The sequence below is a fragment of the Poecilia reticulata genome, linkage group LG12, assembly GCF_000633615.1.
Source record: "Poecilia reticulata strain Guanapo linkage group LG12, Guppy_female_1.0+MT, whole genome shotgun sequence".
NCBI lineage: Eukaryota > Metazoa > Chordata > Actinopteri > Cyprinodontiformes > Poeciliidae > Poecilia > Poecilia reticulata.
Window position 1 is genome coordinate 11,791,790 of NC_024342.1, and position 13,770 is coordinate 11,805,559.

Sequence of the window (13,770 nt, forward strand, 5' to 3'; positions counted from 1 at the left end):
CCTCCTCATTAGCATTTAGCGTGATGAAGTTGGTCACTGGAAAGATCAATCAAGTTCCAGTTTAATAAAACCATCCTTGCAAATGGAAGTAGGTTTCAGCCTTTATGATTCATTATCTTAATGTAAATATCTTGTTCAAAGAAATGTTATATATTGAAGGTCCGAAACAAAAAAATGTGTGCACTACTATAACAACCCTGCTCCCTGGAGTAAACTTTTTGTTTATTTTACAGGTTTTCAGATGTTTTGTTCAGGATGTTTACAGATTCAAACTTTTCAGATGCAAGTGCGATCTTGTTGTTCCCCATGTGTCTCTGTATACACAACATTTTTCCTGAAATTGGTCATTATTATTGCTTCGTCTGCACTACCACCACAATTTTTTCACACCTTACATTTGCACCCAGGGATTTTATTTGAAGAAAAAGAGCACTCCAGATTAAAAATAATCTGCTATTTTGACTAAAATTTATGTTTGTCTCCAAATTTAGGCTTCATAATTTGATGTTAAATAACTGACTATTGCCTGATTCTTCCGCAATTCGTGGATTTTTCTTTTGGCTCCCAGCAAATGTAGAACTACAGCAGAATACTGCAGAGAAAAAAATACAAACAAAAAACTTGCAGACCATCGTCTCAACAGTGTAGTTATGCCCAATTTCACACTTTCTTCACTTTACGTGGGTGATATAATTCTAATATAATTCTACAAAGGTCAGATTCAATGTCTGGAAGAAGTTTGTTGACATCAAGAACTTGTGGTAATGATCTTTTATAAAAAGTCATGATCCACATACTGTCCAAACAGGTTTTTGTAAAACCTTGTGCTTGTACCTTGAAGGTGTGACGTGTCATACACAAGAAAACGGTGCTCTACATGTCAACAGTTCCATAGCTTTAATTTCTTTGAAAAATATTACCAACTCTTTGTGCTTAGCTGTCAACTTTTATGTCCAGGGAAGGATTGACAGTATGAAGTGATATTATCATCATCAGGAAATGGATTACAAAGTAAATAATTAAGAACTAAAAGTTAAGTCCTATATAGACATTACAGTCAAAGAAAAAAATAATTTCCCATAAAGTGCAAATTAAATTAGTTCCAACATACACGTTGTCTGACATTCTTCTTATTGCCTGTAGACATTGTTGGCAAAGAATGAATATTGTACAAAGTTGGGGCACAGTTAGGACAAAATATTTTTGACAGGAGAGGAAACAAGAGTGCTTTGAAGATGCGAGGCACTTATATGGCTGCATTATTCACCAGTTGTTCATGCACCACGCGTGGAATTTAACATTAAGCCAGAAAAAAGTGGTTGTACAACAGCTGAAAACGTTACATTTTGATTTAAGTTATTCAACACTCCTGTATATACTATTGGTGCATTATAACAAACAGATCTGCATAGCCACAGTAGTCTACAAGTGTTTACTGCATTTGTTGTGTTCTCTTAAAACAATTTTTAACTGCCTTTTAAAAAAAAAAAAAAAAAAAAAAAAAAAAAAAGTTTAAAAATGTTACAAAATAGTAGCTTGAAAAATTATAGTAAAATTAAAAGACTTTGAATCTACAAGACCAAAGCTACACAACTAATGAGAAGACTAAAGAGACTATGCAGATGCTATGCTTCCTGGAAGAAAACGTTCACTTGGACCATTTTAACTCTTAGAAACACTATCAACCCTTGGAGAACTTCAAATGTGGAAAAAAAAAAACCCATTTTACATTCAATCAACTGAGACTTTTACAGCAGGAAGTCATCCATTTTCCACAATCAACACTTGAACTGTTGATCTGTAAGCACGAATTTATGCATTCAAAAGCTAAACATGCTCTTCAAAAAAGTGGAACAACCCTTTACAACCGTACATTCTTGTAGTGTGCTTTCATATGGTCAAGTAAAACCATCTCTAAACAGAAAGACATATTCATTCCCAACTTTATGCCAAAGCTTTACATTAAATGGACAAAGACATATAGAAGTAAGTCATCTGCAAACGTAGATCTAGTGTGAATACTTCTCATTGTCGTGGACACTGCAGTCAAAGGGGTCAAGATTTAGTAATAATTCACAATGAAATTATTCTATACTGAAGTTTAAGTAAAGCACAGACTTGACTAATTACTGACATCATTTACTTTTAAACCATAAAATAGGGGGCGGGGGGAATATCAGTTCAAGCAAAAATATGGTTCCTGTAATATATTCCTCTGCTTTTCACTGGAACTTTAAATAAAATGCAACCACCAAAAACAAAACAAACAAACAAACAAAAAAGGATAAATCTGCTCTTTCTGCACATCCTTTTTAAAACGGTCGGTAGGAGATAAATGTGCCGTTAGCCCCCACCAGGACATTCAAGCAGAAATGCAGCTTCATAGCGTCAGTCACCACTGACCTACTCTGAGATGTATAATCAATGTCAAGTTGTCCACATGACGGTAAACAAAGGAACAATGCTCCCTGCTTTAAATGTATAGTACATTATTTACATGAAAAGACATGTAGGGAGCTGCTCAGTAGTCCATGAGAAAGCACAATAATAAAACTGTCCACACAAATCTTTTTTTTTTTTAAACAAGTACAAATAAATAAATGATTATCAAGTTTATCAATATTGCGTTCTTTTTGTCGATTTTTTTTCTTTTCCCTTCATTTTAAAATTTTTTTTTTTTTACAGCATTTCTGTCAGAGTGAGGTTTATCGCGGTGTGGCACACAAGCGTGGAAGAGATACTCTGCGGCGCGGTGAACTAAACAGATTACCGAGGGTTTTCTGTGGTACCTGAAAGATACGGTTTCTAAGTGAAGGCTTGGTAAAGACCGCTGAATGCACTCCTGACCAGAGAAAGCTGCTTTGGGATCCCGTAAAAGGTCTCAAACCAGAACACCGTTAAACGATCCCATTAGATTCATCAGGCTCCCTTGGGGGGAAAAAAGTCACACAAGATCATGACAGGCAGGGCCAACACAAAATATTCAATATTTCCATGAAGATTTTCTCAACTTTCCATGAAACTCCTAAAAGGATTGATAAATCACTCCAGTCAAGTTTCACTGGCGGAGAGATTTGTCTGTTAATTTTGAGTACTTCTGAGCAAACAATGAAAGAATAAGCAAAGGTTCTTGCTTATGTGTGAAATGTTCCACAGCATGGGTTGAAAATATGCAAATTTTGTATGCAGTTACGGCAAGGGCTTGCAAAATCTGTAATATTTTATTAAAACATGCATCTAACAATTTCGAAATAAACCAACTGGAGTTAAGAGTAATTTTCTGGATTCGAATAAATAGAGAATTTTAAAAGGACATTTTAAGTCTTTAAAGACTTTCAGGCTTGTCAACTAAATGTTTTACAATCTCTGGCATTATTCAGAAGCTGGGTTTAAAGACTAGATAGATTATTGCCATATTCTACCAATGTTCACATTCAGACAAAGGGACATTCCCAAATCAACCAAAGACGGCTCATTTGTTGCCTTTCATCAACCTTATCCTAAAGTCTATCATCTTTATTCCATGACACATTTCTTTCACGACTTGTTTTATGCTGGAGAATCCCATTTAAAAGTAAATGAATTATGCAGCAAGACTGTTGGTGAAGTTTTGTGGCATTACGACCTCCCAGAGACAGAAAAACAACAAAAACAAAAATAGATGAATAGGCCAAACCAGTAACTCACACTTGTAATAATTATGCTCTTGGTCCATCATTTTTGCCCTGCCGGAGATTTTCTTTTCAACTCGGTGACTTGTAAAAGGTAGTGTACGTCCAAAGCTATGGCTAGTGGATAAGTTCTGTTCCGATCAGGTGGGCTCGTCTCACCTGAGACGGATTAGAAAAGTTCCATTTTGAGCCCACTTTATGAAAACTCCAATGCGATACAGCCAAAAAGGGGCCAAATCTTTGTTTCTAGTTTGATCTGAGAGAATCCAAACAGTGCAAATCACGTAAGAATCCGGAAATTCCAGAAAATTGGGAAAAGTCAAAAGAAAAACATCCTATAGACCCAGCTTTGTTTGCCTTCCTTAGTTTTTCACATAGCACCGTTCAGTCCACTTCAGTTTGGTTTTAGCTCTTATTATCTCCACGAGCTCCACACACAAAACTCACCAGATTCGCAGATCATCAAGTGTAGATCCATAGAACATAGAGTTTCCTTATCTCCACAAAGTGCTAAGCCGTTCTAGGTCCAACAGTTCTTTGATTTCATGCTAGGTCCAAAATATCGGTTTTAACTCGTGTGCACATATGGATGTCTGATTTGTGTGCATGCCTGTACATATGCATCAGATGTTTACGGTAGAGTTGGTGCTGTTCATATGGACTCTCATCTCCTGAATACTTGTGATAATTTTTTTCTGGTGTCCGGCCAGGTTGACTCCTACTCTCCGGAGATCTCTGCAACACAGTGAGCAAACGATGGAATGGTATTTGCAATGCGATCTGACGACATAAAACTTTAAAACATGAGTCATCTATTTTTTAATTAACATATATCTTATTTATATCATCCCAAAAGAAAGTGGTCTTACTCTGATGTCATTTGAGCAACTGTTTCGAGTGAAGAGTAGCCTCCCTCCATGAAGAGCTCTGTGTACCGGCCCATCTTGATGGAGTCGAGCCACTCTCCTATAGTCTTGCTTCGAGTGCCGCAGTCTCCCTCTACACTGGCATGCTCCACTAACAGGTTGGAGACCCTGGCACATGGATGAAGATTATGAGAAAAAAACTATTCCAGAAACATAATTTATCCACTACAAACGACATTTCTGCAGAGAATCAGTGCACGGCCTCCTCTAAACAGATTACTGTCAAACAGAGGAATTCTTCAAATAATTTTAAGCACATGTGGTCCAAGTAGACAAAAGGATGCGTTTCATAAAATTATTATAAATCGTAAGACCTAGATGTGCGCAGAGTTACACACACACACACACACACACTGATTTTATAGCCCATAGCTCAACCCATCAGTCCCAAGAGTTACCTGTGAGGCTTCACAGATAATGCAAGCTATGCACCACCACACAAAACTGCAAATGCTTTCCTCCCTCAAAAGTCTTTATCATTCAGCTCACTCTTGGTGCTGACAAATAGAGCTCCCCATGCTATCAAATGAAACATTCACAGTAGGTAACAACATTTTCCATGCTACAGCAGGAACGGGAGGCTGCTGTGGAAAAAGGTCTGGGCTTATAGGCAGGCCTTTAATCTTGACAGCTGTCACATGTCATTGTATATTAGACACGGCACTAATTTAATTTATTAAGCATGCTTCAATCTGTATGCATGTAGAAGTTCACTTTAAAGCTTTACAAAGAAGAAAATAAGGCCATTTGGTGTCTGTATGACATTCATAAGCAACTTTATGCAATTGGACAGAGATGAATTATACATGCATACTGGGGAATTCTAAACATTAAACTGAATCAATGCTTTTTAATTGACTTTTCTAATATTTTTTACTGAAGTGTACAAAATGTTCAAAGCTGATTTAATTAGCAGTTTTGGTGTAAATTTGTGGTTGTGGATCGTCCTCCCATACCTGTGTGAGGAATTGACCAACTTTTTTAATGAACATGGGTTGCGAATAAACTTGTCAAGTAGACAAACTATTTCATCAAACTTAGGCCGACTGCTGCGCTCCCGCTGCCAGCAGTCCATCATCAGGTGGTACAGGGCCTCGGGGCAGTCCATCGGGCCAGGCAACCTGTAGCTCTCCTCTACTGCTTTTATAACCTGCCGGCAAATCAAAGAGACAGAGACACATGAGGGCGACTTGCTACATGGAAGATTTCATATCAATCCAAGCCACAAAAGATTGGTTACATACTTAAAATGAACACAATCAATGGCATTCAAATGCTTGAAAATATGTTTGCTTTGAAGTTCAGTGAAATATCGCACTACATTTCATCAGTATTGCAATGCCTCGGTTTCCCTCATCTACTTTTTTAACACAGTGATGGCTATAACACAGGCTGGGTTACAACCGACTCTACATAAACAGCAACAACCTCCAGCTGACGATCTGTTCATGCACCACACTTAGCTGAAGAGCTTCGCTAATGCTAGCACGCTGATTCTGTTTCGGTAATACTCGTCTATGATTCTGTCTGTATCATGTTTCGTCTGGCTCCAGGTATTGATGGCCAAACAAAACTTGCAAAAATGGTTTCATGCACTTTTTGGGACATCAAAAGATTCTTCTTCAAAAAAGACAAGTTGACATTGTTTGCATGTTGTATTTGTTCTTTTATATTTTTTATTGTCTGATGTGGTTTTTAAACTTGTGATTGACTTAGAAGATTACAAGATAGTAAAATATTAAAATGCAATAAATTTGTCCACAAAGAAGTGCACACATTGCACCTGAAGTGGGTGAGTGAGTGTGGTTGAAGGGGTCAAATGGAATGATTTACATAATTTCTGTTAGTTGTTATAGTCAAAGAAAATAACACTGGTTTTATATGTTTTGCATGATTCATTTGCTGCTGAGATACATGCATGAACATCTCCTCCACCAACTGCATCTGGGACAAACTACTACACGGAGTGGGTTATCTATGAGTGCTGTAGATAGCACAAGTGGATCATATCCACATTTGCTCCTCATTAAGAGTAAGAAAAATGCTTTATTTCACCTGACCAAAATTCTAACTACAGGCAGTCCATGATTTGGCATCTTTGAGAAGAGTGGATAGGGCAGGTCAACAGACAGACCGAGAGCTGCAGAGGTCAATACAGTTTCTCTTTTTTAGCGTCTTTCATCCAAGACACTGATAGCGGTCCATTTAAAACATCTTACATGCTTAGAAGATGTGCAGTACCTTACGACAATCATAAGGACTTTCCTGAATTTTTACTGATGAATTTATTTATAATTACAATATACAGCTCAGGTCAGTATACATCTATTACAGTTAATGAGATTATGGCAGATGCATCTTATCTTGGCATGTGGGCATTTGTACTAGCAAAGGATTTGCATTCAAAATTGTCCACACCTCTATTTTGAGGCATAAATATCAAGAGCAAAGCATGACGTAGCACTCAACAAGTACTAACCTTTCCACAGTAAGACTATGACACACTTCATCAAGGCAATGTTATTTTGAAATAGATTTCCACTCCGCAACATCTTATATCTTAATACTCGCTCCAAGGATGTCCCTGTGCTCTTTATCTGACCTTACTTTAAACTCCATGAAGCAGCAGCCGGACCCCCGTTGAGCATAGAGTAACAGGTCATTGAATTACTTGTTTATTCCAAGTGCCGCATAGCCCAGTTACTCATTTTTGCAACTAAGAAGATGCAGTACTAAATCATATTTTTATATAAAGGGAAACAGAGTTGAATGAATAATAAATAAACTCCATCTCCTTCCGTTGGAGCCTGCAGTGGAGAGCAGGCAGGAGTTTTCAGCTGAGATCCACCAGTGCAAGACGCTGCAGGGAATTGATTTGTTGAGTTCATGACAGCCTTTACTTTGGTTAAATTCCCACAAAAGACTCGTACGATAACACTCCAATACACACAGATGCGTTGAAGTGCATGCATACACTTCAGCTAAAGTGCAAGGGAAAAAAAGAAAAGCACAGCATCAGACATCACTGCTGGCTGAGAGGGAGAACGACTGCACTTCACACTAGCAGGGTGCAAAGATCAGAGACCGAGGAGGGAGGAAGAAGTAGAGGGTGGACGAAAGGCAAAAGAAAAAGAACAGACAAAAACTGCATTTTAGAGAGACAAGAGAGGACGAGAAACTGAAAGGGAGAGAATGGGAAACAGAAGGAGACAGCTTAGAGAACGAACATTCGAGCCTACACTTTCTTGTGCAGATCAGAGAAAATCCCGCATAACGCTTTCAATTAAACATCAAACGTCTTCTCCTCTCCTTCCCACTCATCCTCATCTTCCCTCCTCTCCTACCCTTCTCTAGTATTTGAGATAGACAGCCTAATACCCAAAAGGAGGGAGGAGTCTAGAAAGGTCACTAAGGGGCTGTGTGCACATATGTTGCCCGTGTAAATGAGTGGGTGGCTGGGTAGTGAGAACATATGTGGCGTCTTAGAGGAAACGCTACGTATCCAAGCATATACTCTGTTTTTGTTGTTGTTGTTACAAGCCTAAAACATGCATCCGTAAGACGATTATTTTTCACAAAACTTACATCTTGATTGGACATATCCCAGTATGGCCTCTCTCCATATGACATAACCTCCCACATGACAATCCCGTAACTCCACACGTCGCTAGCAGAGGTGAACTTCCTGTATGCAATCGCCTCAGGAGCTGTCCAGCGAATAGGAATCTTCCCTCCCTGCAACAAAAGGAGATGATATTCAGCAATGATTTAGATATCTCTGTCTATTTGAAGACCCAATTGTTTTACACTGAAGCAACCATATGCCCTAACAAGAATTTATGAACATGATGCAATAAAGGACAAAAAAGAAAAAAACAGACTAGAGCAGAACAGGAAAAATGTGAATGCAAAGTAGGGCTCATCACCAAATCAGTCCCAGTAATTAGCCAGTTAAGAAACATGAGGTGTTTGTAAATGCCCTACTGTCCCAACTGGCTGATTTCTCATCACTATCCTAGGTGCAGCATTTATTAATACCACCTGCCAATGTAAAAAAAAAAAAAAAACTCTGCTAAAGAACTGAGTAGGAAATGTCGCAAGCAGATTCAGCTGAAAATAGTGGCTGTAAGTGCAGCTCTATGCGGCACACTGACCTACTTAACACCACGGGTGCTACTGGAGTAAACAGCAGTAAGAAGAGAGACAGTCGGGAATTCCGCTTCTGTAGCCTTCCTCCTGGCAGGTGAACCACCACCCCGGGCATCACTTTGGGGAAAATGTGTTCAGGGTGTTGTGTTTTGTATGAAGATACATAAAAAGTTTAATTTTAATCTCATCTGACCAAAGCAACTTGTTAAAAATGCTCCGTCGCCTACATGGCTTACATTTTATTGAGATGAGATGAGATAATTTTATTAGTGTCCCATAGGAGAAATTTATCTTGGAAGCGGGGACAAAACCACGTTACAAAAATGAAACAAAATTTCAGGACTCTAAACCCACAAAGTATCAATCTCACCATGTTAACATCAATCCGATACCGATACTGACTTGGTATCGATATTATCGATATTTTGGATTGACCCACCCACCTCTAACACATTTGCAAAGGTCTGCTTGGACCCAACATACGCCATTATATTTCAAACGTCGGTGATTCACAGTTACCACACTTGATATATTTTTATTGGTTGAAATGCTGCATGCAGCTCATGCCAAGTAGTGAACATATTGTACATTGGTATTACAAAAACACAAAATAGCCATAAAAATGTTAGCCAATCGTTCATTCATCACCACTATTTTTTATTTTTATTTTTTTGCAATAGTATCACTATGTTTTCCTCATCTTGTGCAGCCATGTTGGTACTTTTAACTTTATGGCCAACCTGAACTGCCTTTTGTTTCTTAATTGTAATAAAAAAGTATACTTTTCAGATTTTTACTTTTTTATTTTGAGTTTCCTAGCTCTAATAAAAACAAAAGGCAAACATTTCCAGGAATGTGCATTGTTATGCAGTTTAAGACACTGCATAAATTGTACATTTTAATCCTGTGATTACCATTTACAGCGGAAGAAGCTGGTGTTGTCAATACACGGTACAGAGTACAAGCTCTGCTTGACAGTAGCACAGATTAGACCATGTAATCTCATTCTATCATCTATTGCTTTATAGTTGTTTGAATAATTCCTTAATGTTAGATAAATCCATTTCACACCCCGTGGTTCCAAATAATCATTTGATAAGTACAGCTGCAGACTGAGAAAAAGAAAATATTTTTGTTGCATTCAGACGGCAACCAAGAACAAACTGTAATTGAGACACTTCCTATGCTAATGAATACAGATCTAGGAACGCCATTGCAGGGACAACTTTCCCCTACTTGCATAAAATCCCGATCCAAACTGTCGGGGGCCTGAGATTGCTCTACTCATGTTCCCTCATCTTCATTATAATGCTTCCCTAGTAAAGATAAAAAAAGGGTTCACAGGAACACTGCTGAGTTCCACAGGAAAAATGTGTTTTCAGCTGATGAGTAATGAAATTAACTTGATGCAGTATTGATGAATACAGCAGCAGGATATCTCGGGGTCTGATTATTTCAAGGATATGAATCATGTTATTCTCACTTGTCGGGGAACGAGGAGCTTGATAGCGATAGAGAGAAAGAGACCGAGAAGGGATGCGGCCTGGCAGTGAGAAGTGAGTGACAGGATATTTGGCGCCAAGGCAGAAAGACTTGGTGCTAATTGAGTGTTGTGGAGCCCGAGTCGAGCACTAATTGGTCCTCCACTTGCAGGGAGCCGCCTGTCTCTGGCTAGCAAGACGACATTCAGCCGAGGATGTACGGCTCAATTTAAAGCCGGCTGCTGTCAGCTGTGTGAGTGCGTGAATATACACATGCATATTTTAGCTGTGTTGTGTCTGAGTTTCTTTATTTATTCCAAAGTTTCACACCCTAGAGATGCACACAAAATGTATGATTCATTTGGACTTTTCTCTTTCCACGGTAGGGGGAAGTTATGACATAAATCTTCAGTGATTTCAAGAAACAACTGCCWGCACAAGTTTGAGTTTACTGTGAATTTTTCACAAATCCACACATTTACTAAATTAGACATACAKGTTATTGGCACACAGTTGGCTTTAAAACATTGTGGACAGAYTTTTAAAACATGGTTGAAATGATTGTAGAAGGTTTATTCCTGCTTGCTTTGCTACAAAACTAGCTCCAAAGTGTGCTTATTGATTTTTGGACATTAGTTTTTTCAGATACCACATTATGCAAGGATTCAACCTTCTTGATTTCCAGATAAAAAAAAGAAGTAAAATTATTCAAAAATAACTCAAGAACCACCAAGTTTATCACCAACTTAAAAAGTGTGAGAGAAGGTGCAGACCAAAGAAGGCATTTGCTCCAATACCGACATATTTAATCAAAACTGGAATTTGCAGATAACTTACTGCAAGTCATATTACATAAAGTCATAATATAAAACATTAAAAACTTAGAAACACAAAACAGAGTGTTAAGCCTTACCCGTGTAGTGTATGCTGCCTCTGCATCATCTTCCAGGACTCGGGAAAGACCAAAATCAGACACTTTGCACACAAGGTTGCTATTGACAAGGATGTTACGMGCTGCCAGATCCCGATGGACATAACCCATGTCTGACAGGTATCTGAAATGATTCGACACAATGGTTAGAATAAAAAATAAGCATTGTCCRTGGTTAGCAAGTTCCCTCAAGATGTGTTTGTGTCAAAACAATGTTTACCTCATGCCAGATGCGATGCCCCGCAGCATACCAACCAGCTGGATAACCGTGAACTGACCGTCGTTTTTCTAGAGCGAACAAAAATTCAGGACACAGGAAGGTATAAACTTGATGAAATCCAGATCCCACACTAATAAAACTATTGAATACATCAAACTGATTTCATATAATGTTGAAATACAGAGGATAAAGGAGAAGAAATAAAAAGGTTTCTGTGATGTCCTTGTTTTTCAATCAAAGAATTCTTAGTTTGGCTCATCTTYGTGGCTTTATGATGAAACTCTTAAAGAAATCTGGTTGAATCTAATTACATGTCTTTTGYTCTGTAAGTCCAAAGGTCAGCAGTTTGTAGAAGTGAATCCGTAAAACAAAAACACAAAGAAAGACTGGCAGACATGACATGGCAATGTTACTGAAAGATACGCCGTTTTTTTCCAGGCTGCCCTAACCACAAAGTTAATTAACCTATAGTGTAGAATCAATAACAAACACTTCTCTGCATACCCAGCTTTAACCTATACAACTCAACTTTGGTAAGGAARCATTGAGGACTACTACTGAAATGCACATTGACCTCTGTACATGTGCATGTGGCAGCGTTTTCCATCCTTAAGAGAATAAAATTTATGAGATGWACAACATAAAGGCTTCAGAAAATTGCGAAATMAATGGAAATGCACAAATGCACATCCATCATGGTATCTTAAATAAAATGTGCCCTTCTTTAGAGACACACCAACTAAAAATAGATTTAAGTGCTACATGTGCTGCCCTACTGACATGAGTTTTCTAATTCCTAACATTATCATACAGGACAGTATGCTGGTTCCAAATCCAAAATAAGGAATCTCAGTATATGATAGCCTAGGTCTGAGAAGACCTCGTCTGTCCTAAATRTGACCAACAGACCAAGCAGCTTCCTGTTCCAGGATGAATTCAACTTCCACAGACAGAGATGAACAGCAGCAYTTTTTGGAGCAAAAGAACAATTTCCTTTACTAGACACTATTGGTGRTAGTCTGTTAYCAAAAACTGGYCGATTATCTTTCATTAATTTTTTTATTGCGTTCCYCCTGCCCCCAGTTTGGCTCTTGCTTATTTGATATTAAAAAAAATTGGACCAAAACTCAGATATGTGCCTGAAAACAACTTTCCTTTAMAATGCCGTGAAACTGACAGCTTTTTGGCAGCTTTTAGTTTCCTAATCAGCTTCAACGGTTTAAGCTTAATTACTATGTTAGATATCATAACCAATGCATTGATGAGTCGTCTAGAAGTTAAATAATTAATTACAGCCGTAAGTTAAATGGTTYGTTTTTGATTAACCTTTTTCTAACATACATATTAATTCTGGGAAAATAGTCATTTTCTCAACTTCTTTTAACTGCCGTGTTAAGTCAGCCGAGAGGTAACGAAGTTATCTTTCACACTAGTTTGAGACTTATGTATTCAAGCAAAAGAATATAGTTTAGCTCATCAGTGCAACACTGAGATCCCACAATGTCTTTTTACCCAAGTTGTCCCCCATAAGTATGACTTACTTTAGTTGTTCAGTAAAAARAGGATTTATTGCATTGTATTTGTATTTAGCCCAAGAAGAAATAACTTATTTTCACTTCACCCGGGAAGACTGTCAAAACCGTCATGAATGTGTGTGAGGTTGAGCCGCAGCAGAGTCTACGACTCTATTAAGCCCTTTGGGCATCACAGTTTTCTCACARCAGTAAGCCACATCACAAAAACTCTGTATGCCAGCCAAACAAGCAAACAGTTGTGGCGTTAGACAAAWAAAAGAGAGAGAAGCAGGGTAAAAATAGCACCTTTAACATGTTTATACCGCTCAAGCAGGTGGTGTGATATGGGACTCCTYGTGGTTTCCAACTCATTAGGGCTTTATTGCACTATCAATAATGCAGAATGCTGTCAGGAACTAAAGCGGTGGCTCTACTTTTGTCATAGTGAAAACTATGAAGTTGGGAAGTTTGCAAGGTGTCATGTGGGTACTCAGAGGTTGATAATGTGTTAAACTAGATCTGACCCAGGACTGTCATTGCCGATTGCTTCGGAAAAGCACTGGGACGCTCATTCAGACAAAGCTGACACTTTGAGTTCCTGCCAGATTAATGGAAAGCAGCAAGTGCCTGAAAAGGAGCTTTGGTTTACTCAACCCAATGACAGCTTTCACTGTTAGTTTAAGCTTCAGCTCCTTCCAATCCAAATGTAAACTCTCCAACATTCCTCTCATCCAATCTCCGTGTTTCCACAGCAGGCTTGCAGCTGAACCACAACACTCCTTTCCCCCCCAAGATGGTTTCCAACTTTAGTTTTCCTTTACAACTTTTCCCATCCATCCACAGCATAACATCCCACTTACATGTGAAATGAGAGGTTA

The 13,770-nt window shown here is 38.4% G+C and overlaps 1 protein-coding gene across 1 annotated transcript in view; it reads right to left on the bottom strand.

The window, feature by feature from the left end:
* Nucleotides 1-880: 880 nt before the first annotated feature.
* The window catches only part of epha5 (EPH receptor A5), a 68,446-nt gene continuing 55,556 nt past the window's right edge, over nt 881-13,770 (bottom strand). Inside the window, exons 14-19 of the mRNA XM_008423865.2 lie at nt 11,379-11,446; nt 11,141-11,282; nt 8,183-8,332; nt 5,554-5,747; nt 4,541-4,705; nt 881-4,406 (exon numbers count right to left, since the gene is read on the bottom strand). Of these exons, the coding sequence (XP_008422087.1) occupies nt 4,295-4,406; nt 4,541-4,705; nt 5,554-5,747; nt 8,183-8,332; nt 11,141-11,282; nt 11,379-11,446 (831 nt within the window). The 3' untranslated portion in view covers nt 881-4,294. The remainder of the gene's footprint in view (nt 4,407-4,540; nt 4,706-5,553; nt 5,748-8,182; nt 8,333-11,140; nt 11,283-11,378; nt 11,447-13,770) is intronic.